The sequence below is a fragment of the Camelus bactrianus genome, chromosome 14, assembly GCF_048773025.1.
Source record: "Camelus bactrianus isolate YW-2024 breed Bactrian camel chromosome 14, ASM4877302v1, whole genome shotgun sequence".
NCBI classification, from domain to species: Eukaryota; Metazoa; Chordata; class Mammalia; order Artiodactyla; family Camelidae; genus Camelus; species Camelus bactrianus.
In genome coordinates this window covers 46,750,231-46,775,580 of record NC_133552.1, presented here as the reverse complement: position 1 = coordinate 46,775,580, position 25,350 = coordinate 46,750,231, and the positions used below count along the sequence as shown (strand labels likewise).

General features: G+C 38.4%; 1 protein-coding gene across 2 annotated transcripts in view; it reads left to right on the top strand.

Moving 5' to 3' along the window:
• Nucleotides 1–8,153: 8,153 nt before the first annotated feature.
• Nucleotides 8,154–25,350, top strand: part of OBI1 (ORC ubiquitin ligase 1) — a 39,877-nt gene continuing 22,680 nt past the window's right edge. The window contains exons 1-5 of one of the 2 annotated variants that reach the window (XM_045509143.2): nucleotides 8,181–8,304; nucleotides 10,875–10,941; nucleotides 20,535–20,670; nucleotides 22,826–22,917; nucleotides 24,983–25,231. In XM_045509143.2, coding sequence (XP_045365099.2) covers nucleotides 22,849–22,917; nucleotides 24,983–25,231 — 318 coding nt within the window. In that variant the 5' untranslated portion in view covers nucleotides 8,181–8,304; nucleotides 10,875–10,941; nucleotides 20,535–20,670; nucleotides 22,826–22,848. Of the gene's footprint in view, nucleotides 8,305–10,874; nucleotides 10,942–20,534; nucleotides 20,671–22,825; nucleotides 22,918–24,982; nucleotides 25,232–25,350 lie in introns of both variants that reach the window. The other variant, XM_074378374.1, reaches the window with a different exon arrangement.

The following is a 25,350-nucleotide window of genomic DNA, read 5'->3' as shown; positions in this document are numbered from 1 at the left end:
ATACATGTTTTCTGGAACACAGTGCATCCTTGATAAATGATTATTGAATGAACAGCCACTGGGAGTAAGTTCCAGGAGTACAGAAATGGTGGGTGTTATCATTCAAAGTCTGTAACTGCAGAAAAGGAGGTAGGAGATTTGTGTGAGGCACTAGAGGATGGTGGCCATGAGAGCTGGGGCTGGACACAGTAGGATCTCAATATATTTCTATGAAATTGAATTGAACTTGGGTTTTCATGTGGATTTTCTTTGAATTTAGTTCATTACAAATATAACCTAAGTAGCATATCCACTAAAATACATGGCATAATGATGAGTGCTTTGAAGAACATTTTTAACATTAAAACTTTTATGGTTATGAAAGTAATACTTTTATAACTTAAGAAAAGCACAAATAAGAAGTATCATAAATAAGAAAACAGTCTAAATAAACGTAAGTAATAAAAATATACAAATAAGTATAAGTAACAAAAAATATGTCTTAGTTCAGGTTGCCAAAACAAAATACTATTAGACCGTGTCGCTTAAACAACAGAAATTTATTTTCTCAGAGTTCTGAGGCTGGATGTCCTAGATCAGGTGCCACCCTGGTTGAGCTCTAGTGAGAGTTGTCTTCCTGGCTTGCAGACAGCCTCTGTTGTGCTGTGTTCCCACTTGAAAGGTGAGGGTAATGAGAGAGAGAGAGAGAGAAAGGTAGATCTTCCTCTTTTTATGAGGCCACAGTCATATCAGATTAGGGCCCCATCTTTAGAATCTCACTTAAACTTAATTATCTCCTAAAGACCTTGTCTCCAGATACAGTCATACTGAGGGTTAGGGTTTTAACATATGAATTTTGGGGAGATACATGGTGCAGAGCAAACATTATAAATAAAAATAATCTCCCAAAGTTATCATATTGGGAGAGACTAGGTTATGCTATGGTAACACATCTTAGTCACTTATGATAATAAAGGTTTAGTTTTTTATCAGACTATCTGCCTGAGATTTGACTCTATCAAGAGTCAGCCAGGGCTATTTTCCTTTCTGCACTCTGGTACTGAAACTAATGGAGCAGAAACCATCTCAAACGTTACTGGTTACCAAGGTAGAAAGAAAGAGCATCTTGACCTCTAACAGGCGATGAAAAGCTCCAGCCAAGAAGCCACCACACTAATTGTACCTGCATCCTATTTGCCAAACTAGACCCAGAGCCCCACCACAGAAAGAAGAGCCAGGCAGGACAGACCAATCACGCCTCTGGAAGCAGGGAATTAGGCATCACTGTCAACAGTATTCATGGCTACTGTTATAAGTTGAATTGTGTCCCCCCAAAATTCATATGCTGAAGTCCTAACCCCATTTCCTCAGAATATGACCTTCCACAAAGAGAAGGTCATCACGGGTATAATTCATTAAATTAAGATGAGGTCCTACTGAAGTAGAAAGGCCCCAATTCCAGTATGACTGTTGCCCTGATGGGGAAACTTGGATGCAGACTGCACTCTGGGAGAAGGCCAAGTGACTATGAAGGCAGAGACCAGAAGGATGCTTCTACAAGCCAAGGCCCACCAAAGATGGCCGGAAAACCACCAGAAGTGAGGGCGGAGCGTGGAACAAAGTCTTCCTCACAGCCCTCAGGAAAAAAATCAACCCTTCCAATACCTTGATCTCAGATTTCTAGATTCCAGAACTGTGAGACAATACATCTGTATTGTTTAAGCCACCTAGTTTATGGTACTTTGTTGTGGCAGCATTTGCAAACAAATACAGCCATCATAGTAACACTTGTTCACAGCAAAAAACTTCCAGGTATGCCGTTAACTTACGGTGAATTATAGCACCTACTTTCTCACACCCTTAGTCCTCACTGAATATTCTCTTCTCAGGTTACAAACGCTAAACTCTAATAAAACAGCCATGCCTTCATTTTTAAGCCATGCTGAGGACTCTGGATAAGGGTTTCCAGAGAACTATGATTTAATCACAAATTACTACACCTACAAAATAGTTTTGTTTATGTGATGGTTCTAAAGTGATCACATAATTTCAAGCCTTCTTTGAATAGCAATGAAACTCAGCTACTTGGAAGGAATCTACTGTCCTTGCAGAGTCCACTTCAAGTTTCTGGAAACAGAAGAACAGCAGTCTCTAAGGGAGGGTAACGAAGACCATGAACACGGTGGAGTAGGAGAGTCAAGGGTGCTTCTCTGTCACAATCCTGCTGCTGTTTCTGAGACAATGCCACTCATTACCTGTTCCATGATATGGCGGCACCTTTCCCTCTAAACTGAATTTAAATGCTGGCTAGCAGAAGTGGCCATTCCCCCCAGCTTACCCCATAAGGCTCTTGCCCATGGACTTGGTACTCTGGACAGATCCTACTATTTAATTTGTATGATGGTTTGAAAACATTCTTGAGTGAGAATACACACACACACTTTTCTTTTTAATCCTGAGAACAACAACTCAAATAAATTAATATGCATTCTAAAATGGTGATATGGAAATAGAAAGAGATATAGACATAGAGCTAAAAACTGGTAGACTCCCAATCAGTAAGCCATGATGTACAAGGAGCCACAGTGTGCTCAGCGCTGGGCTACATGTGATAATGCAGAATTCTTCATCCTCAGGGACTTTCAGTCTAGTTAGGGAGAGGTTTTCCAAAAATGTAGAATGCAACAGAGGTGCATATGCCTCTGCCATGGCTTAGTTGGGTGCTCTCCCTCTTTATTCCTGCAGGAATTAACTGACTGTACAACTGATGACTTACTAATGTATTTGCCTTCCTGCATTTAGAATGTAACCTTTATCAGAACAGGGTGGTCTTGTCATTCGACCTTTTAGCTTGAGCACCTGTCACAGTGCTTGACCCAATGCAGATGCTAAATGAAAGCTTGTGAAATAAATGCATGAGGTGCAAAATTGGTTGATACAGATCATAAGTGATAAAGAATTTGAAAGGCAAGGGGATTATGAGGAGGCTGGAGCAGACAGGATAAGCATCATGAAAGAGATGAAACTTGAGACTTGGTCATAATGAATGGAGTGAGAGGGGAAAGAAAGAAAAGTCATAGATCAAAGAGTTGAGAATGGTGATGTGGGGAAATGAAGCCATATTTTAAATAATACTGGTAATGAAGGATTCAACTGCTAAAATAATGACTGGGGGTGTTGAGTGTATAAAAGAGGTGTTGATGCTTTACCTAAAGGAGGTAAAGCCAACTTGGCAAGACTTCAGCCAGCTGCTGAGGACTCCATGGCCAAGTTCAAGATGTCTTTGTGGGAGAGGTGCCCAAAGGTGGATTGCAATTATTTATAGGAGTTCAGTAAATAGGATGAACAGGGGCCTGGCTGTGAGTTCCTATGGGAGATTTCACTTTGGAAGGCCTGGTCACACTTAAACTAAGAGCAGGAAGAAAAGGGGTGCTCTGTTAGGCAACTTAAAGACAAAGTAGTCAGGCTTTCAGAGCTGGAGTCCCTATCCTGCTACTTTGGCAAATCCTACAACTTCTCCATCTTTGTGATTCCTCTTATGATATTACTGAGGGGAGTATTTCCTACATATATTCTCCAGCATTCAACAAACATTTGTGAAGTACCACTTAGCCTTAGCTGGAACTAAAATATTCTTTTTAAAAAAGCCTAATTTAAAAGAATCACCCAATTTGCAACATTTTAAAAATATTTAAAATTATAACTTGCTGTCTCACAATGCCAGGCGCTAACCAACAGTGAGAACATCTAGAAGAGAAATGGCTGTTGAAATAGGCATTTTATGGTGGAATAGAAGAGTTGGGCTCACTAGTTCCGTTTATAAAGTGGTTCATTAATAGAAGAGTGGTTGGCACATCACTGATAATCAATAAAATATTTGTTGAATGAATAAATGCTGGCCAGGACATTGTTTGTCTGATTTACAATCGTCTACCCAGCTCTTAGACCAGTGCCTGGCACATAAAACATATTCAAATATCAGTGGAATAATAACAAATAACTAATTACACTTATTGATTTATTCTGCAATCACTTATATTGTGATTACATACAAATTTGATGTGCAGATTCAGTATTAAAACCTCAACTGCTACTCAAGAGGCCAGGATTTGGTTCCAAGACAGCACAGCATAACTAAATTTTCTACTCAAAAGTTAGCTCCATGAGATGTACTTTGTCTGAGTTACTTGTTCCTTAGTGTTTTTAATAAAAACACATTAAGTGAATGAATGCTAACTTCCAACAGTTTATCCTAAAAACACACACATACAACAAAACAAGAAAAACCACTGTGCAAAAAAACCCCAAGTTCCTCCCTCTGTTGTAGCAACAAGCATTTTTCATGCTACCATCATGAGACATTTTAGCTCAGAATTCCCAGTCTGTGAGAATATGGTGCCATCCTTGACATCCATACAATTGGGCCAACACCTCTGATGAATCTTTAATCCAACTTTTATGAGTTTTCTCAGTGTTAACCACAATCTAAGTGGCGGTGTATAAATGTAAAACCAAAAAAAATTTAAAATAAAAAAAAGGACTGTCTTTTAGGAATGAAAAATAAATGTAATCTGAAATCAATATTTATGAAGTTGTGATTAATTGACTGATGACCAAATGATTACAAAACGTCTGTCTGAAACACCTACTCAAATTTATTAGCTTTGACCAAAAAAATTAAAAAACAATCTGAACTGGGTCAATGAAAGAATAATGCATTCCTAATCAATTTTTAATAGCACTTAAGATTTTACATTTTTTTAAACTTGCTTTTAAATAATTTATCATAAAAATGAATCTGATTTAAACAAGGGGTAAAAGGTGTTCCATGGCTATTTGATGGTTTTCTTAGCAAAGAAATTCAATTATGACTGACTTTTTATTACTGAACTACTTTATTAATAATAATACATCTTGCTCTTACACGATGGCATTTAGCCAACAATCTCAAAGAGTCTAAATGAGATCTAGGATTTAGCTCCAATTCTACCATTATCTCGTGGTTTACATTATCTAGGCCTCAATTTCCTCATTTGTGAAAGGAAAGGCCTGCATAGAGTCCTTATAAGATCCTTCCTAGTTCTGTTTGAGATTTACAAGTGTTAGCCATTATATATATAAAAATAGATCTTTTTAAAAAAGTTCTTCTGTATAGCACAGGGAACTATATTCAATATCTTGTAATAACTTTCAATGAGAAAGAATATGACAATGAATATATGCATGTGTATGCATGACTGGGACATTGTGCTGTACACCAGAAATTGACACACTGTAACTGATGGTACTTCAATTAAAAAAAAAAATCCTTCCTAGTTCAAAAAGTTTAGAATTCTAAGAATTTCAGAGGTTTTACCCCATCGCAGGTGTTCTGATAGACCTCCTTAGGTCACAGGATGCCTCGTAGGGCTACTAAGAAGTTGACAAAGAAATTAAGCAGGAAGTCAAGGAGCCATGTAATCTTTGTTTTCCTATTAAAGTAATGGCAGCATGATTTAACGATTTTGGTTAAATAATGTCTATTTAGAACATGATTTGTCAAAAAAGAGAAAATGTCCTTCATAGAGCAGAGGGAAGAGAGAGTTCCTGGCCTTAAAGTATTTGCATTATTTAAAGCAAAGCCTGGGAATTGGCCTGGAATCAGTCTGGACCTAGAGCAAGTCCTAGTCAGCCTGTATTGCTAACGATATTAGCCAGATGTGTGTGTACTTATTCACAAAGCTCTAGTGAGCAGAGCAGGCATGTTAGGGTGCAGTCCGACTTGAGCTTATGCACACAGTGATATAGGAATGAAAATGTTTGCAGGGCTATGCTCCAGCATGTTGACAGTGATTACCACCCAAGATCGAGAGGTGAGGCAGGAGCACAGAGGAAACTTTTGCTTATTGTTTTATATATTTAGAAATGGCTTAATTTTCAAGATGATGCTTATTATTTTTATAATTAGCAAAGTGCAATACAGTCTTCCATTCTGAAGTGAAAAACTAGTAAAGACAGTGTTTAAAGCAGCCTGGGTTTGTAATAAGGGTAGTTTGTGGCTAAAGAAAAATTACAGTTTGTGGACTAGTCACTCGGTACCAGACACTAGATAAATCAAAAACAATCCCGGACCTCAAGAAACAGACAGTCCGTTGTGGGGGCAAGCACATAAATAACCAAATATAATAAAATGTGATTAGCTTAGGGCAGAAATAGCTGTATGGACAGAGCACTGTAACAGCACTGTGACGATGGTAGCAGATGTGGGAAGGGATGTTGGAAAGAGTCTAGATATTAACATCCTATTTAAAATGTACATTATGACTTTTTAAATATATTTTTGTGACTGAGTATTAACACCAATCATCAGGATGATTAACAAGAAATGAACTTTCCCTTGTAGCTCTGGAAAAGACTTTAAAAAGTTGTCTTCAACATGTGTTCCCGCAGCACTGTTTCCAGGGATGGGTGTGAAAGGCAGACCACTCTCAGCCCTACATCCCACTCAGAGGGTGGGAATGACAGGCCCTAAAACATCACCTTAGGTGTAAGAAAGGGAACAGGGAAGAGCACAGTCAGGTGGGGGAAAAGGCAAAATTTGAATGACAGTGCATTATGACCTAGAGCTTTCTCTTTCTGAAGCCTGAGATCAGAGACAACCAGGAATGTGAAAGATGCATTAGCAAAACATGTGAATCCCAGACCCCATATAAATGCAAGCCCAAACAGCCAGGAAATAACCAAACCAGAAGACCTTTAGGCTAGGCATTCTGAAAGAGTGGCAGTTAAACAGACAATCAATATGATTATTTTGCCTAGATCTCCAATTTCAAGCACACGATGGTTTCCAATTCCTGGGAAATTAAGTTACTAAGCTGTTTGGAAGAATTCTGTCACCTGTGAGCTGATTTTGAACTGGGACTGGGCTTACTCCAAGTGAATTACTAGCTGCTCCAATCTCATTATTGTCTGTCCCTTTTATAGATATGATAGTAAATTTACATTGGCCTCATTCAATGAAAACACACACACACACACACACACACACACACACACACACACACACACACACACACACACACTTTACCAACAAGAAGCTAAGAAGCAGAGAGGTTAACAAATAGTTTGAAGCCAGTAGAGCCAGGAGGTTGTTCAGAAAGGGATTTCTACCCTGGCAGTCCAAGTCCAGAACCCCCTTCTTTTAACTACGAGGTTGCTTCTTGTAACTATACTGTATTTTCCCCAAAAGATTAATAAAGGTAGTTCCACTGGTTTTCTAAATCTCCCACTCACAGATTGTATGTTTGCATAAATTGATCACACTGGCTCTTCCTCACTTAAAGTAGATTGCAGTTAAATTCCAAATCTGTTATACTCAAGATTCTTTCAGGAATTTTTAGAGTTTTTCTTTTTCTTTGGTAGCTTCCTACTATAACTTCCTGCTAACTTACAACCTTATACATTCTTCTTCGGAGTTCAAACAGCAGTGGTACATTCCATGACCAACCAGGCGCCTGAAATGGTTTGAAACGCTTGTGCAAGAGCTGTCGGGGAGTGTGGATACTATTAGCAGCTTTCTCACATGTGGTGTAAATCAGAATCCACGACTCCGACACTGAAGTCTCTTTTAGATAGAAATCAAAGGACCAACAGTGAAAGCTTGTCTTCAGGGAAAGCTGCGATTAAACGTAGCCAAAAAGTCTGAGAAACAAATGAGACAATCACTGTTTGTTGTTTTTAAGTGACATTTAATCACCTAAGAATGGAAAGAGAGCTGAGCGCAGCAGAAAGTTGCTTTGAAAAATTAAAATGTAGAGATAACGTCTTTCCTTTTCCCTTTTTACTTGTGCCCCGTGTTTGCAGACTGTGTGAGTTTAATCTTTAAGCGGAAAACTCTTCCCTCCGCCCCACCCTCCGGGAAAGGTTCAGAGATTCAAAGTCGCCTTTCCTCATCTTCCTCTCCTCTCGCCACTATTACTTTTTCATTTAAACTTTCAAAATCCTCGATGCCCGTAGTAAACATCCTTCCTTCCCAATTCTCAGGGATCCTGCAGCTCCCTTAACGGGGGAAATTTTTTTTTTTCAAACTGAAAAGGAAGGAAAGAAGGAAGGGGGAAAGCTCGGGCGGCACGCGTTTGGAAAACGCGTTTTCGTTTCCTCCGCCGGCGCGCCGTGGCCCTGCCGAGCCGCCGTAGCCGGCCGCGCGCGGCCTCAGTCGCGGCGAGGAGCCGCTGTCGGCGGGACTTCCGTGTTGGCGGGATTCTGAACGCTGCCATGGCTCAGACCGTGCAGAACGTTACATTGTCGCTCACTCTGCCCATCACGTGCCACATTTGCTTGGGGAAGGTAATGGGTGATCCCGGGCACGGCGACGAATCGGGGTCGGGAGTGCAGCGGCCCGCCAGAGACGAGGGCGGTCTCCGTGTGCGGCGGGGACGCGGCTCTAGGCGCCGACCTGGGTGAAGACGCCGACCCTCGTTCTCCTCCGGCCGGGGAGGCCCGTCCTGGGGGACGGAGGGAGCGCGCCGTGATTCGTGGGGTCGTCTGTGCGCCTTTTGGTGGAGGATGACAGCGGCCTGGGGTCTGGAGGGAGGGCGGCCTCACGGGCGAGCCCGGTGTCGAAGGAGGCCTGGTCAGAAACGAATCGCGACAATTTACGCCCCTGTGTATCCCCATCAAAGCACCAAAGCACGTTTCGTGGGATCCTCGCTAAGGCCCCTTCGTCCCCTACACCGCGAGAGTGTTATTGTTCTTGGGCCTCCAGTGCTAGTTGAGGAGTCTTTTCCATTTCCAAGATCGTTTCCTTGACTTAACCCGGCCTTGAGAGTGGCCTTTGCTGTGGGTTTAAAATTTGAAGGGTAAATAGTACGTGCTCCTGAATGATGCTTAGAATGAGAGGTGTGGTCATTAAATCTGAGAACGGATCGGTCACGACATAGAATAAATACCCTCTCTTTGTGATGCAAGAGGTATCTTAAGGTGTTTGTGAAACCAGGTGGAGAAAGTAGTTCTGAATTAGAAATGGAGCTTTGAATGTTCTGATGCTTTTGTCTCCTCTTTAATTTCCGTTTGTGCCTCCTGTTCTGTTTTTAAGAGCATTTAAAAAAAAATTTTTTTTACTACGTATATCCAGAAGGATTTTTTTCCCCATTTTTCCCCACCCTAAATTATTTTTGTTTGTGGTGTACGTGTGTGTGTGTGTGTGTGTGTGTGTGTGTGTGTGTGTATGTGTTTACCCCCACACTGAAACTACAGCCGCAGGCTTAGAATTGAGAAATACAAACTTCATAGAGCAAACATTTGAGTGCCAGCCAATACGATAGTCTGCTTTAGGTCTGTGAATTTCCTGAGTTCAAGAAGTAGTAGGAAGTGAGGCTTGAAGAAACTGATAACTCTTGATACCCATCAGAATGAAATTCCAAGAAAGTAGCAAATGTGCTGTGAGAGGATGTAGAGCTGGCTTGATCAATTCTGACTGGCGAGATCAAGGATGGCCTGTGGAGGGTGGTATTTGAGCTGGCATTTGCTACCACTGCCTACACACATGGCTGGAAGGAGGAGGGGGTGTTTCTATTTGCTACAGTCTACATTTGGCTCCTGACTTGAAGTTCCCACAAGCATAAGTTAAATTCTGAGTGAATTTACTTCCAATAGTAGCCTGAAAGGCTGATAAAATATACTTGGGAAATAATTTTCGTTTAGTCTTAGTTGTACACATCATATCTAGTTCCCATTAGTTAGTGGTCTGTCTTTTGCAATTGTGTTGAGAATGTGTTCTGCCTGGTTGACTTCCCATTCCTATGTGTTTTGTTTAGCAAAAGTGACCCTTAATAGAATATAGTGATTTGCAGTTTACAGAATGCTTTTGTATGCAAGTAATTATTTCATTTACTGCTCTCACCAGTGCTTTGAGATAGATAGTCCTGGTTTCCCCACTTTTAGAAAAGAAAACTAAGGCTTTGAGTCTGTTGTTACCATTTGTGTCTTCATTAGGTTACTTCCTAAAGACTCACTTGAGCTCGTACATGACAGCAGACATTTTTTTTTTCTTGCTCTGTCTTGGTTAGCTATATTCTAGAATTAAATCTGATAATAAAAGATTAATGAGTTGTAAATAGGCACTTTTTTCTGTCTGCTATGAAGGCAGACAGATGTGGTGGTTGAGGGCCTGAGTACTATGTTCAGATTGCATGAGTTCTAATCCATTAGATTCTAATCTAATCTAATCTTTTACTTACTAGTTATATGACCTTTTACAGTTACTTAACCTCCCTCAGAGCAGTTTCCTTATTTGTAAAATGAAAATGGTAATAGTAATACTATTACAGTACACTGTGATAGTAATAGTAACATCTATCCTTGCATTTTGGGAAGGATTAAATTAAGTCATTTATATACAGTGTTTATCATGAAGTCTGGCATATAATAATATTTAATAAATGCTAACCTTTACTGGGGGCACTGAGGCAGCCCCTCAAAATGAGGAAACTGGCCTTTTGCAGTAACTGTTCTTCCCAGTTGCCTTGTGAGGCCAGTACATTCACTAGATAAAGATTTACATTCCCAACATCATGGGACCTGTTTGTTCTGGAAATTACCACAGTACCTCCAGAGGTTTTAGCTGGTTCAATATGGCACTGTTACCCTTTGTACAGTTAAGGCAAATCTGAACTGCTTGTGCTACTTAGCCTCCCACACACACCTGTATTTGTAGGGTACTGGAGATGGCATGGTCTGGAGTAGCACCGTGTTCACAAGGGTACTTCCATCTCCCTGACACACAGCATCTCCAGCCACCTCTGAGATCTGTCTAAAGGTCCTAACTGCCTACCCCTCTTCTTGATAGTCATTCTTTTGCTGCCCTCACCTTTTGTCCCATATGGGATTAACTATCTTTATTTTTGATTTTTCAACAGAATTAGGGGCCATTATCCTTGGAGGATTACTGTTAAAACGAAACAGGTGCATATTAAAGGAGATCAGGTAGGGGAGACCTTAAATCTGAAGAGATAAGATAGATGCTGATTGGAATGGGGAAAGGGGTTGGGGAAAATGGAGGGGAAAGAAGCCATGGAGCTAACCTAAGTATGCATGTGGTTAGTGCTTTATCTTTTGAATACAAATGTACTTAAAATTGGAAAGTTTAGATATTTTGCATTTGCTTACCTCTGACTCTACCTCAGTCTTAAAGGTGGATTCTCTCTACCCAGTAATGTTTAGCAACCTTGCCAGTACTATAAGAACTCTATGTGGCCTGAAGAAGTTAGGAATGTCCTGTGGGATGATTTATATATAACATTTCTTGCCTATTCCTCTTAAATTTTTTCCCCATGCCTTGGGCTAGTGGGCCAGCAAGCAGAAATACAGAAATGATGTAGCCTAGGATATCTGTTAAGTGACATTTTGGTATTGCCACCAGAATGGTGCGGACCAATTTATCTCTAGATAATCCCAGGCCTTTATCTCTTCAGTTAGGATTCAAGCAATGAAACCAAATTGTTGTGTGTAATACTTTTATTGATCGAGTCTGTGTTTTGCCGTAAGTGACAGCCAAATGTGGCCAGTTTTATCAAAGGACAAAGGAGGTTCTCAAGAGAAGTGCCGAGTGTAATGTTGTTTAACATTAATATAGCATATCCAGTTATTCCTCACTTGAGTATGAATCTGGTTTCATTCTGGGGTACCATGCTTTAAGATAAATATAAATAGAGTATTTGAAATCACTTGGAAAGAAGTTAAAATTGAGGTTGGAATATATAGATGGAAAGGAATACTGTTGAAATGAATGGACATGATAATGAATGTTTAAATAATTGAAGTATTTTCATTTGGAAGAGAATCAAGCTTTGTGTAGCTCCATAATATTTAAGATTTGTACTTCATATAAATACAAGCTTTCTGGCTGAAATAATCAGAAATGGAATTAGCTTTCTTAGGATGTAGGCTGTCCATCTCTTGAAGTGCTAAGTAATAGGATGGACTATTTCCCACTAGGAACACTTAAGAAAGGAACCCTTTTCAAGGAGGACTTCTTGCTTTACTTTCACCTATATTGTTGATTAAAAATGTTGAAAAGATAGGGCTAGAGACAAAGCCTTAAGCAGCTAAGCGTTCTCACTCTAGGTTGACTGAATTCATTCATCAGTGTTCATCAAGAGCAGTTGATTGGCCACAAGCCATTCACCTCAGTCCATTGAGCCCACGTTTGAGTCCTGATTGCCTCTCAGTTCCCAAGAGTGGATTTAAGAACCAGCTTTGTACATAATTGTCACGAGTAATTTGCTTTGAAAAAAAAGCTGTATGGAGTATAAGTTCTGCATTTTCTCTTTTCTAGATTCAGTTAAGTTTGAAGAATTTAGATACTTTCCAAAAAGTATAACAATATCGTTTTTACATAGAGTATAATAAAAAATTAACTCAAAAAAGTGTTGATACATCCTAATAATTTTCAAGGTTGGTATGCAACAGCGAACATATTTACTTCACAGGTAAGGTTCCAGTTTATCCTTGAAGTGTCCTAGGTAGGAGTAAAGGTGGGAGGGGAAGATGTATTCTCTCTCCTTTTACCTAGACAGAAGTGAGCGCCTAGACCAATAGGCATTAAGTAGCTAGTTTCAGGATCACACAGCTTTAAAGATCTTGGACCTAAATTCTGGTCCAGAGCCAAAGATTTCTTGAAACACAGCAAGAACAATTCAGGAATTTTCTTTTTAAAAATTTATAAATTCCTAAGGTTGAGTAAGCAGGCCCCTACTACAGTCATTTGTACCTCAGCCTAATTTTTCAGTCCTTTTAGTTCTCCTCTAGTGAAAGTTTTGACATAGATGCAAGAAAGAATGTTCTTTGGAGAAGAGGGATTAGCTTGTCTCTAGTAAAGATGGCAAAAGGGCAGAGGAGTTGAATTTAAGTGTAATTGCCAGGTCATTTGGTAAAGCTTATCTATTGCTTTTCCCCTCCCATCACCACCTCCCTGTACCTCTTTTCTGTAGCCCCTACTGATGCCAGTGTCTTGATCCTAATCTCTTGCTTCTTACATGCGTGTGTCCTCTATTTCTTACTCCCAGATTACTGTTTACTAAATCTGCTCCAAGGAAGAAAGAACTATTTCTTAGTTGAAAGAGCGCCCAGTTTGCATGTGTAATAGTAGTTGAGTGCTGGCTCTGTCACTTAGAACCTCTGTCATTATTTCCTTGAGCCTCAGTTTCCACAGCTGAAAATGAGTTTGCTACTATCAATCCCATTAGGTGGTTAGGGAAATTCATGTGAATATCCCAGGCCAGTAGTTCTCAATGGTGAGGGGGTGCATTTCATCCTGCAAAGATATTTGGCAGGATGACATCTGTCTAGAGACATGTCTGATTGTGTTCAGAAGGGTGCTACTCACATCTAGTGGCTAGATCCCAGAGATGCTGCTAGCCAAACAGTACAGCCTCCCACAACAAAAACATTTTTTGTTCTAGAATGTTAGTAGTGCCAAAGTTGAGAAACCCTGTCCTAAACCAATGCATAACTCCTATTGGGTTTAAGTCTAGGATGGAGATTAATGGACAACACCTTTAGGCATGATCTTCCCAGGTATGTTTGCTTTTTAAGAAAGGGATTTTGGTAGTAAAGTTTCTTAAAACTGAAACATTTTCAGAGAGTTCAGGCAAGGAAGTTTAGCTAGGAACATTGAATTATAGATTAAACGGTTAATCTTTTTGCACCTGAGATTGCCTCCTTAGGCCCATTCCAGTGAGAAGAGCCCACTTTTCATACCTTGCTTTGTCTTCTATTCCTTCTCCTCACCGGCCTCTGAGGCATTACCCTAGGATATCACTTCAATGGGCTTACTCCAGATGAGCTTGGAATTGTGCATGGCACTTACCTTTGCCATTGTTGTCTTGTATTTTTATTTCATAAGAATACTTACTGTTTTATTGCCACAGATCTCATTTGAGAGTAAATTGGATATAAAATCTAATAACATAGGCAAATTATGACTATTTCTGTATCTTGAGGCGATCTTAGTAAGGAAAATTATGTATGTGTTTTGGTGTTGTATATAACAGGAACAGGGTAGATGGAGATGAGGGGCAGGAATTGAGGGAGGGCTAGATTCTTTATATTTTGCTTCTATGGGTTATGGTCAAATAAATAAGAAGTAATTTGTTTTAGTAGTTCTTTCTCCTTTATAGGTTTCTGTTCTCCTAAAGTAAATTTAAACCATTGTCTAGAAATCATAATCTGGGAAGTACATGGTCCAGATAAGTGGATTAGTCAACTGTTTCAAAATCCAACACAATGACTGTGATAATACTAGGTATGGAGCAGTGGAAATGATTCTCCTTTGGGTGACATTGCCAGTGGCTCTTAGCAGACAGAGCCAAGTAGTCTGCCTGCGGTTGCTCTTCTGTATCATTTTGGCAGATTAAATGGAAAGGTTAAACTTTTGCTTTTTCACAATTTGGCAGTGGCCATTGGCCTTTTGCTTCTTGAGACGCTTTTAGGAGCATTATCTCAGCCTTTAATTTTAATGCATCAAAATTCACTTCTGTTAATCTTAAAGTGTGTAAGGCACTATATCAAGTGTTGTAGGTGGACACAAAGATGAGCAGGATGGTGCCCCTGCCTCCAAGGAGCCTGACATCTAATAGGGAAGACAGGATGTAAACAATTTTCTAAGTACAGTGAACATTAAATCGATGCATAAGGAGTGCCCTTAGAATCAGGCAAAGATCCAGTTAATTCTAAAAAGGATTACTGAAGGCCTTACAGAAGAGGTGACATTTGATTTTCATCTTAAAAGCTGGGAAGGATTTTATTTTGATTGGGGAAGTTGGAGGCCCGCAGGACATATCAAGCTAAAAAGTGAGAGCAGAGTAAACAGAGGCCCTCTACGGTTAGTATTCTTTTTGATGAACATCAGGTAGATCTGTGTGACTGAAGTGTAGGTTTTGTCAAGTATTGGAATAGCAGATCAAGGGAAATGGCTGTTTAAGAACCAGATTACATTGTTCTTTGAATGTTCTACTTAAAAGTACGAGCAGGGGAAAAAACGTTTTGCAGGCAAGCAGTGAAAGCTGCTGCTCTGTATTTTGGAAGGGTATCTCTGGCATCAGTATGAAAGGTGGACAGAAGTAAAGATGTGGAAGCAAGGAAGCTCGGGAGGAGGTCATTGCATAGATTGGGGAAAAAGAATGAGAACCTGAGCTCATTATTGAGGTGAAGATGGAAAAGAAGGGGTAGATGATAGGTAAAAGAACATTTAGAGGTAGATTTGCCACATTTTGACTATTTGGGGTTTTTTTTTTTCTTTTTTTTTTTCACATAACATCTCTGAAATCTGGTTGTTTCTTACAAGCGGTGGCCTCTTACTGTGTAATTGGCAACATTTTTCATTCTTTCTTTTTTCTTAGTGGTACGTAAAATATGGGTACATCTTAAAATCTCTGACTTCTTAGTCTGATATATGGTTCCAGGATTTGGTGACAGATTGGATGGTGAGGATAAGATGAGTCAGAGACAGCTCTGAGTATTCTAGCCCAAGTGGTGAGGTGGGGGTACCAGTAACTTAGGAGGGAGCACAGGAGGAGGAGCGAATGTGTGGGGGCCAGGCTTGGTTTTGGACATATTTTTATGATTGAGGCAGCTTTAAGATCCCTACATGGTGTTGGCTCCTGGACACATGGATATGGTAATTGCCTTTTCTTTCCTTTTCTTTCCTTTTTCCTTTCCTCTTTCCTTTCCTTTCCTTTTGTTTTCTTTTTTCTTTTCTTTTCAAGATTGTTATGTGGAAGTCTCTGTGCTTAACATCCTTATGTTATTAAATCTTAAACAACACAGGAATGGAAAGTGTACTAGGTTAAACCACATCTTTGGATGAGGAAACTGATGCCACTTTAACTAAAGGGCTTACCCAAGGTCAAACAGCTCAATTAGTAGCAGAGCTGGAGTTGGCTCCAGGTTTGTCTCTCAAGCCTAAGCTCTACTACTTACTGAGGTCCAGTTACAGAGGAGTCTTAGGAATTGTTACCATAGGAAAGATGTTAACTATGTGATACATGAGATTAAGAGAGAAAATACAACTATGTCAGGTAAGATGTCCCAGGACAAAACGTTAGAGAAGCTGTACCATCTTTTATATTTTGACTATAAGCATCTCGCTCTCTGATCCTCCTCTAATCATACCTACTCTCCAGCATTACTTCAGCCTTATCAGGACCCATTGGTCATTAGTGTCCTCTTCTTTCTTTCTTTCCCTTCCTTCCTTCCTTTCTGATTCCACATGTGAGTAATATCAAATGATATTTTTCTTTCTCTTTCTGGCTTACTTTACGTAGAATTATCATCTCCAGGTCCATCCATGTTGCTGCCAAAGGCATTGTTTTATTCTTTTTTATGGCTGAGTAGTATTCCATTGTGTAAATATACCACATCTTCTTTATCTAGTCATCTGTCGATGGACATTTAGGTTGCTTCCATGTCTTGGCTATTGTATATAGTGTTGCTATGAACATTGCTGGGCATATTTCTTTTCAGATTAGAGTTCCCTCCAAATATATGCTCAGGAGTGGGATTGCTGGATTATGTGGTAAGTATATTTTTAGTTTTTTAAGTAATGTCCATACTGTTTTCCATAGTGGCTGCACCAAACTACATTCCCACCAATAGTGTAGGAGGGTCCCCTTTTCTCCACGGCCTCTCCAGCATTTATCATTTGTGGACTTTTGAATGATGGCCATTCTGACTGGTGTGAGATGATACCTGATTATAGTTTTGATTTGCATTTCTCTGATAATTAGCAATATTGAGCATTTTTTCATGTGCCTATTGGCCATTTGTATGTCTTCATTGGAGAGTTGTTTGTTTAGGTCTTCTGCCCATTTTTGAACTCATGTACAAAACAGAAACAGACTCACAGACATAATAAACAATTTTATGGTTACTGGGGTAAAGGGGATGGGAAGGGATAAATTTGGGAGTTTGAGATTTGCAAAGGTTAACCACTGTATATAAAAATAGATAAAAAACTAATTTCTTCTGTACAGCACAGAGAACTATATTCAATATCTTGTAATAACCTTTAATGAAAAAGAATGAAAACAAATACATGTATATATATGCATAACTGGGACATTATGCTGTACACCAGAAATTGATTATACTTCAATTAAAAGACCCATTGGTTGACTCTGTGACTGTACCACTTTTTCACTGTCATCATTGTCATTCACATAGTCAACCGTTTGGAAATCCTGATACATACATGACCCTAGTAAATTTACTCTCTTACCTTTCAAAATAACTGCTTTATTTTCCTATTTTCTCAAGTGGATATTCCTCCCTGTTTCTCACTTTGTATCTGGTGACCTCACCTCATATTTAATGACAAAATATAAGCAATTGGAACAGTTGTGATCAAAAGATCTCTCAGCCGCTTTGTATTTGTTCTCATACCCTCGGCCTTCCCTTTTATTAAAATGGAAGACAGATCCTCACTCATGTAAGCCAGAGTCTCCCCCTTGTGCTTTGGATCTCATTCTCCGCTTGACTTCTTAGGGCTTTGCTATTTATGTCTCTAATCCCTCCCCCTTTTCCTCCATCCTTAATTAATCTTCCCTTTTTACTGTATCGTTCCTGTTTTCATTTCTTACCATGGCCGCTTGGCTCTCTCCTTTTTTATGCTCTCTCCTTTACAACAAAACATGAAATAATTGCCTATATTCTCTGTCTTCTTGTCTTCACTTTTCCTTGTCTTGCAGCCTCCAGTCAATTTTTCATCGCTGCTTTTCACTGAAATGGTGCTTGTCAGAAACAGATCACAGTGACTTCCTTGCAGTTAAATCCCATAGTCACTTTCTTTGTCTGTATCAAACTCAGTCCCTCTTCAATATTTGACATAGTTGGCCACTGTCTCCCTCTTGAGAAACTTCCTTCTGACTTGTGTGAGACCATACTCTCCTGTCCTCCTCCCTTTCTCAGTTCCCCTTGCTGGTTGCTCCTCTTCTTCCTCTGCTTGCTGGAATGCCTTGTTCTGCCCATGCAGGGATCTCCTCCAGTCCTGTGGATTTAAATGCCATCTTTATTCCAGCGAGCCTCAGACTTTGCCTTGTCCACTTAGAAGTCAGCTTGGTATCACAATGTAACATGGCCAAAACAGAGTTCTTGATTTCCATCACTTGTAAGACCTTCCCCTCCTCTATCTTTCTCACCTCAGTTCATGATAACACCAACAACTGAGTTAATTAAAATTTTTTTTTGTTTTTTTTATTTTAGGAGGGGAGGTATTTAACGTGTTTTTATGGAGCAGTTACATAGAAAATGCTAATTGCCTTTAAATATGCTTCTAACGAGGGAAGCCTCTAAGGGGTGGGAGAGCATCTTGAACTGCCTTAAATAATGTGCACAGTTTTATGTTTTGAGCCTTTCATCCATTTTCAGATAAGTTTGTGACTTAAAAACGGAATTCAAATCACTGCTCTAAAAGTCCAAGGAGATGACTTTTCTTCCTTTAGCTAAGCTTCTTACTTTGGGGGTGTACATACTTCTAGGCACATTGCAGGAATGCGGTGTGTGTGCTTGTGTCTAGGTGCCTATGTTTGGGGGAAGCTATAGGATAGACATGGCAATATCTCCCTGGTACTTAGTTTGAGAATTTTTTGTTTTTAAAACAATTTATGACTTAAGGATGAAATTAAAACACCCATGAATGTATTATGGCCTGGACTTTGAAATCATGTGAAATTTTAGGAAAAACAGAACCTTCAGAGACAGAGTTCAGGCTTGTCTGCCTCTTAAGACTCTGACCAGGAATAACTCCTAGATAAGCATTCATTCCTTACTGTTGATAGGAACACTTTGGAAGAAGTGCTGTGCTTCATGGTCTTATTATGTCTGTCTGTCTGTATTTTAATTAGTCTTGTCAGTTAGTGGAACAAAATGCATTATCAGTTGAACTCAAAGAATTAGGATTGGTTTCTCCAAGAGGAGGTCTAAATCTATGCTGAATTATCTTCTCTGTTTAGTTTTCTTATGCTAGTGTTTATAATCAAGGAAACTTCTAAAATGTTTGGAAAGCCAGGCTAAGCCCAGAGAGCTTTTTGCACCGGTCCTTAAAATGGTTACCTGCCTGGCCTGGATTATCATACATCTGTGATTTCTCTGAGCGTAGGGACCCCTTTCAGATTGGTGAATGCTCTTAGTATCCTTCTGAGGCAGACATAGCGCAGCACAAGTGTTTTCTCTGCAGAAAGAGGTTGGTTTGTGGTGGCTCTGTCTCTTTATCTGCCCTCTGCTCACTCTGCTTTCCCTTGATCTTCTACTCCCTAATGCAGAAGGACTCTACAGTGATACTGTTGTTATTAGAACAGCAATATATTGAAAGTGGCTATACAGGGTTTTGAGCCCCACAGTAAGAGTACAGTGTGAATCAAGTGAAAGCGTGTTTCTGTGTCTTTTTTGTTTTTGTTTTATATTGTTAAATTTGTGCTATTTGAAGAATATTAAGTCATTATTCCCTCTGGCAAGTTCTCCAATTAATTGAATTTTAAATACTTAATAGCAATTACTTCACCCAACAAACCTTTACTGAGTACCTACTGTATACCAGGCTGTCTTCTAGGCACCAGGGATGCAGAAGTAAATAAGACAAAGGAAGTTCTTGCTCTTACGGAGTTTCCATTCAAATGGGAGAGACACGTAAATTTACAATATATATATAAACAAACATATACTATCAGGTAGAAAACTAAAGCAACTTCTTGCCCTTGTCTACTTTCCCTCTAAGAAAACAGCTACACACAGTCAAAACACCTACATCGTTAACCCTGAGCAAGCCACCTAATTTCTTCACACTTTGGTTTCCTAAGTATATTTACTCTGTTGACCTCACAGGGTTATTAAGAGAGAGAGAATATGCATGGAAAGCCTATTGTTAAATATAAGACAATATAAATGTAAAGTATTATTATTTGTACTTGATTGCACTGAGTCAAAGATTTGTATATTTGGTGTACATCAACGTTCCTGTCAGCGTTGTTTGCTGTTTAGTTTGTAAACCACTTGAGAGTATGTCATGTCTTTTAGGGTTGTTTTAGCTTTCATGCCTCTGGTTTCAGGGACTTTGTAGGAAGGTGTCAATGCTTAATTGTTGGTCACTATTGCTGTTTAATACAGTGGAATAATTTGAGGGAAGGATTTCAAGCATCAGATGGGTATTTGGACTAAATACTCTAAAGAGCCTCCTAATTCTGACATTTTATAATTCTAAAATAGAATAGTTGAAGGAAAATCTCCCTAGCCTTAGTGGAACAAAATGCATATCCTTTTTAGCAATGAGTGTGGTTAGAAACAAAATAAAACTGATTCATAATATGTCAGAAATCTCAGTCTTTGCAGCCAGATATCTAAGCTAGTATCTCTATTACACGTATAAGAAACTGTGTGGTAGCAGCAGCAGTATTTTTGTGACTCCTAGATACTTCCTCTTAAAGCACCTGCTCTGCTGTAGCAGTTTATATGTTCCAAACTAAACCTATTGGGATTCTGTTTATGACTGTTGCCCTGTACTAAAAGTAATGTTTCTTTTTTCAAAGGTACGCCAGCCTGTCATATGCATCAACAACCATGTATTTTGTTCAATTTGTATTGATTTGTGGTTGAAGAATAATAGCCAATGTCCAGCTTGCAGAGTCCCCATCACTCCTGAAAATCCTTGCAAAGAGATTATTGGTAAGGGTCTATTTTATAAACACATTGAAGTAGATCTGAAACAATCTTTAAATAGTGTCTGTTTGGAGGAAGACTGAAATAGGCAATTTTCAGTGATGTTATTTTGCCTATATCATACTGGATGGATTGGTTATTTGCATAATCTGTAATTGGAGCAACTGAGGGACACACAGCGGTATGAGAACTCTTACAGCCTCATGGAACTTACATTCTGGTAGAGGCTGTGCATATGGACCAAAATATTAATGGTTCAAAGCAGCAGATGCTAACAGCCAAAAAAAAGAAAAGCCCAGAAAGTTCAGGCAAGGAAGTTTATCTAGGAACATTGAAAAGGGATTCATGAGGAAGGTGGCCTTTAAGATGGAGATTTAAGGATGGATAAATTTTCAGTTGGTAAAGATTAGGGCATTTAATGCAGAGAGGATAGCATGCATACAGCTTATGTTTTTGGAAACAATCAGTAGTCTAATTTGTTTCTGACTGTTGAAATAAGACTAGAAAGGTAAATTGAGACTTTGGTGCAGAAAATCTTGAGTGACAGACTAAATCAGGGAATTGCTCTGTGATTGAGAAGGGTGAGGTGGGCATGATGGTTTTGAGCAAGGAAACGACATAATCCAAAATGTGCATAAGGACTATTACTCAGGTGGGATATGTAGGTTGGGCTCTCCGGGAGAGAAAGGACATGAGTAGGTCAGGTCCGAGGCTCTTGCCCATGTGAGGGAGAATGTGAGTCTGGATTAAGGGTACAAAACATTTAGTGCCACAGTAGTATGGGTAAGAGAGGGGATAAAACTTTGAAGATTCTTGAAAAATAAAACATTTAAAGAGCTTTTTTACTGTTTAGTTATTACTCTGCTTATGTAAATTTTTTCTTTTAGATTGCAAAAATTAAAAAGATTTTTGTTTGTTTTTGCTTTAGGAAAAATTGAAAGTGAATCTGTCATTCACTTTCGTGTATCTATCATGAATCATAAAAAAAAACCTTTCAGAAGACTTAAGTCATTGTGATAGTCCCAAATTAGGGAAAATAGACTTAAAGAAAATTTTTATAATGGAAAGGGAAAGGAAGATATGTATGCTCAAACAAAAGAAGAACTGTGGAACTTTGGAGAGAAGAGATCTGAAAGGGGACTCCAAGATGGCTCCAGGGTTTCTTTCCTGGGTGCCTGGGTGAAGTCTGATAGAGGAGTGTGTCTCTGCTGTGCTGCAAACTGGAATGTTAACCTCTCTGCCTCTAGTTTTTTACCTGCACCGAACCTCACCAGTGTCAAGTCTTTTCTTGCAGAACATGAGCTTCATTGATAAAAATAATTTGAATGCTTCTTCCCGCAGCTTGTTTTCACATCCCTTCTCTCTTGCCTTCATTTGTTTGTATCTAAGTGATATTTCATAAATTCGCTCAAGTGAAATAGTTCATTTATCCTTGCATTTGCATAGAACATTCTGAAAAAGAACATCTGTAAATTCCTTTACGGTCATGATGCTAAGAAGTACAACAAAGGTAACCATAGCATAAGTGAAGAGCTCTCAGGAAGAAAACATTTTGAGTATGCTTGTAATGAGTTATTATGGGCATACAATTAATGCCGTGATTTATAATCCATTGTAACTAGATTGTTAGAATCAGTGAAGAGACCAGTTAATCTTTTCAGTTGTGTTACTAGTAACTAGATATGTTTGAATGAACACATTGGTTATCATAATGTATGTATCATCTATTATGATATATGCAGATAATATATATTTGATAATTACATATAGAAAACATTGATAATATATTATTTATACAACTTATTGGTTAAATATAATCATTGGTTTTATCATTAATAATTGTCTGATATTCAAAATTTGCAGTTGTCCGAATGTGGTAATTAATAAAATATAGCCTTTGCCTTCATTGAGCTTACAGATCAGATACATAGGTAAGTAAACACAACACGATATTTTACTGAAAGTATTGCTTCTGGTGTTAAATTTGAGATTTGTCTCTTCACAAGATTGAAGTGGAAAAAAGGCCTAGGTGGCAGCCCCAAGTGGATATAAGGGAAAGGGTAGAAATTAAGCTAGAGAACTATATAGAACAATAAGAAAAGAGTTCATTTTCATTCTACCCAAATCAGAATGAAAAGTTAGATTTTTTTTTCTCCTGTAGGAGGAACAAGTGAAAGCGAACCTATGCTAAGCCATACGGTCAGGAAGCACCTTCGGAAAACTAGACTTGAATTACTCCACAAAGAATATGAGGTAAATAATAGTTAAAGTGCTAAATGCTGACAGCATTGAACTCAAGGTAAAACTGACCTCTCTCAGTCCCTGGACTTCTTAGAGTAAACATCTAATGAAATCTTTAAATGATAGTTTAAAAATATCTTAATTGACAAGTTCTTTTTTCTTTTTCCCTTTTCTATTTCAAATAGAGGAGAGGAACAGATGGAAGTACTGTTTTTGCTTCTTTTAATTTTAAATTTGTCCTTAACAGAAACATCATTTTGTAAGTTGCTCCCTCAAGAAGTTAAGAGATAAGGGAAACCCTCTTGTCAAAGTCCATCTTCCAGCCCCAAGAGGCATTATGAATTTTCTGTCAAACAGGGACTATAACCTTCATTCTCTTTTTGTTCCTGCCTATAAATTCACTGCTAACTATAAGTCTGATCAGTTCTGATAAAGAAAATATGTCTGTGTCAGCTACCAGCAAAGAGATTTTGGTGTGAAATATGCTATTCTTAATTATTTTTTTACATGTAAAGCAGTGTTTGTATTTTTTAAATAAAAGTTTTATGTATTTAAGGTGTACAACATATTTTGATATACATAGTGAAATGATTACTTCAATCAAACTAATTAACATAGCCATCTCCTCACATCCTTTTTTTCTTTTGTGGTGAGAGCACCTGAAATCTGGTCTCTCGGCAAATTTCCAATGTACAGTACAGTATTATTAACTAGTCATCATGCTATCCAGTAGATCTCTAGACTTATTTATCCTCCATCCTGCAGCATTGTACCCTGTAACCTGTCTCCCTGTTTCTCCCACCTCCCGCCCCTGGTAACAACTGTTTAACTCTCTGCTTCTATGTATCTAACTTTTTTAGATTCCACAAATGTGTGAGATCATGCAGTAGTTTTCTTCCTATGAGGGTGATTTGACATGGTGATGGAATTTTTCTAAATTAGCTTCATGCTAATGGACTATATATATGTTTGAATAAACATTAAGCCCAGTTGTCATTTCATATTGAGTAAATGGGGGGTGTTAGGGCTCTCTTCTTTTGACATCAAATATCTTTATGTTATACTACGTAAATGGAAACTACTTCAACTGCCTCAAAACATTTTGAAATAAAGTGAGGCATAAGTAAATGACTGAATAAATTCATTCATATATGTTTTCCTGTTTGTATTTATTTATTCATTAATACATTGATTCAAATAAGTAAAGTGATTTTCTGATTTTATAATGCTATTTAACTTGAAATATATTGTAATTTAAAATAGTAAATACTGCTATCTGTGTTAATTCTAAAATGTATTCTTACATACTTAATGGGTATTTACCACACTTAGATACTAATCACATTAACCCTTTCGGAGATCACTAGCATACTGGGGTTTATTTTCTAACAACAGAATTTCTAATGATCTTAGATGAAGTATCCATTATAAACGAGTAAATGTTATCGCAGAAAAGAGTTCTAGCCCAAATGTTTCGTTATTGGATTTAAGGTAATAAGCAGTTCCACATGGGGAAACCTAATTCTTGGAATAGTCACAGTGGTAATTGAAGAGTCAGAATGTAGAAAAGTTAAAAATTAACTAGCGGTATTATTCTGAAATGGAAAGTAAAAGGAAATGGTATATGGCTTTACTCCTACTTCAGATATAGAAACAAAAATATAGATATCAAACAAAACTATAAATCACTTTGATCAAGACTGTATTTTTAAATTCTCAGTGAAGCAATTAAACATGCCTCAGAATTTTCTTCTGAGGAATCTACTTCCTTGTTGAACTCATGTGACTTTTCTTGTTTTCTGAGTGTCTTAAGTAGAATCAAAGATTTGACAAATTTTTTTAAATCACAAACTCGTTAAAATAAAAGCAAAGGAAATGCCAATTTTTATCAGTCAAAATGCATTTTGAGAATTTCAGCTGTATGTGACTTTCTGCCTACAGGACTGTTCTGATGCGTAAAGAATCCATGTATCTACAGAATTTTGAGTATAAAATTTAAAGGCACATTGGCCTCAGTTTAGCATGTGTATGTGTTTAGTGTCTGTATTTACCTGATGACTATGCAATACCTTTTCAGGATGAAATAGATTGTCTGCAAAAAGAGATAGAAGAGCTTAAGAGTAAAAACCTCAGCCTGGAGTCACAGATCAAGACTATTCTGGATCCTTTAACCTTGATGCAGGGCAACCAAAATGAAGACAAACATTCAGTTGCAGATAATCCAAGTAAAATTGACCCAGAAACTGTAGCAGAGTGGAAGAAAAAACTTAGAACAGCGAATGAAATCTATGAAAAAGTGAAAGATGATGTGGATAAGTTAAAGGAGGTAAGTTAAGATTGTTTTTAGAATTCTATAATGTTTTAAGTACCTTCAAAATTATAAATAGCTATATTATCTTGGGTCATCATTAGATGATTCTGGGGAAAGGACAGAAATCTCTGGAT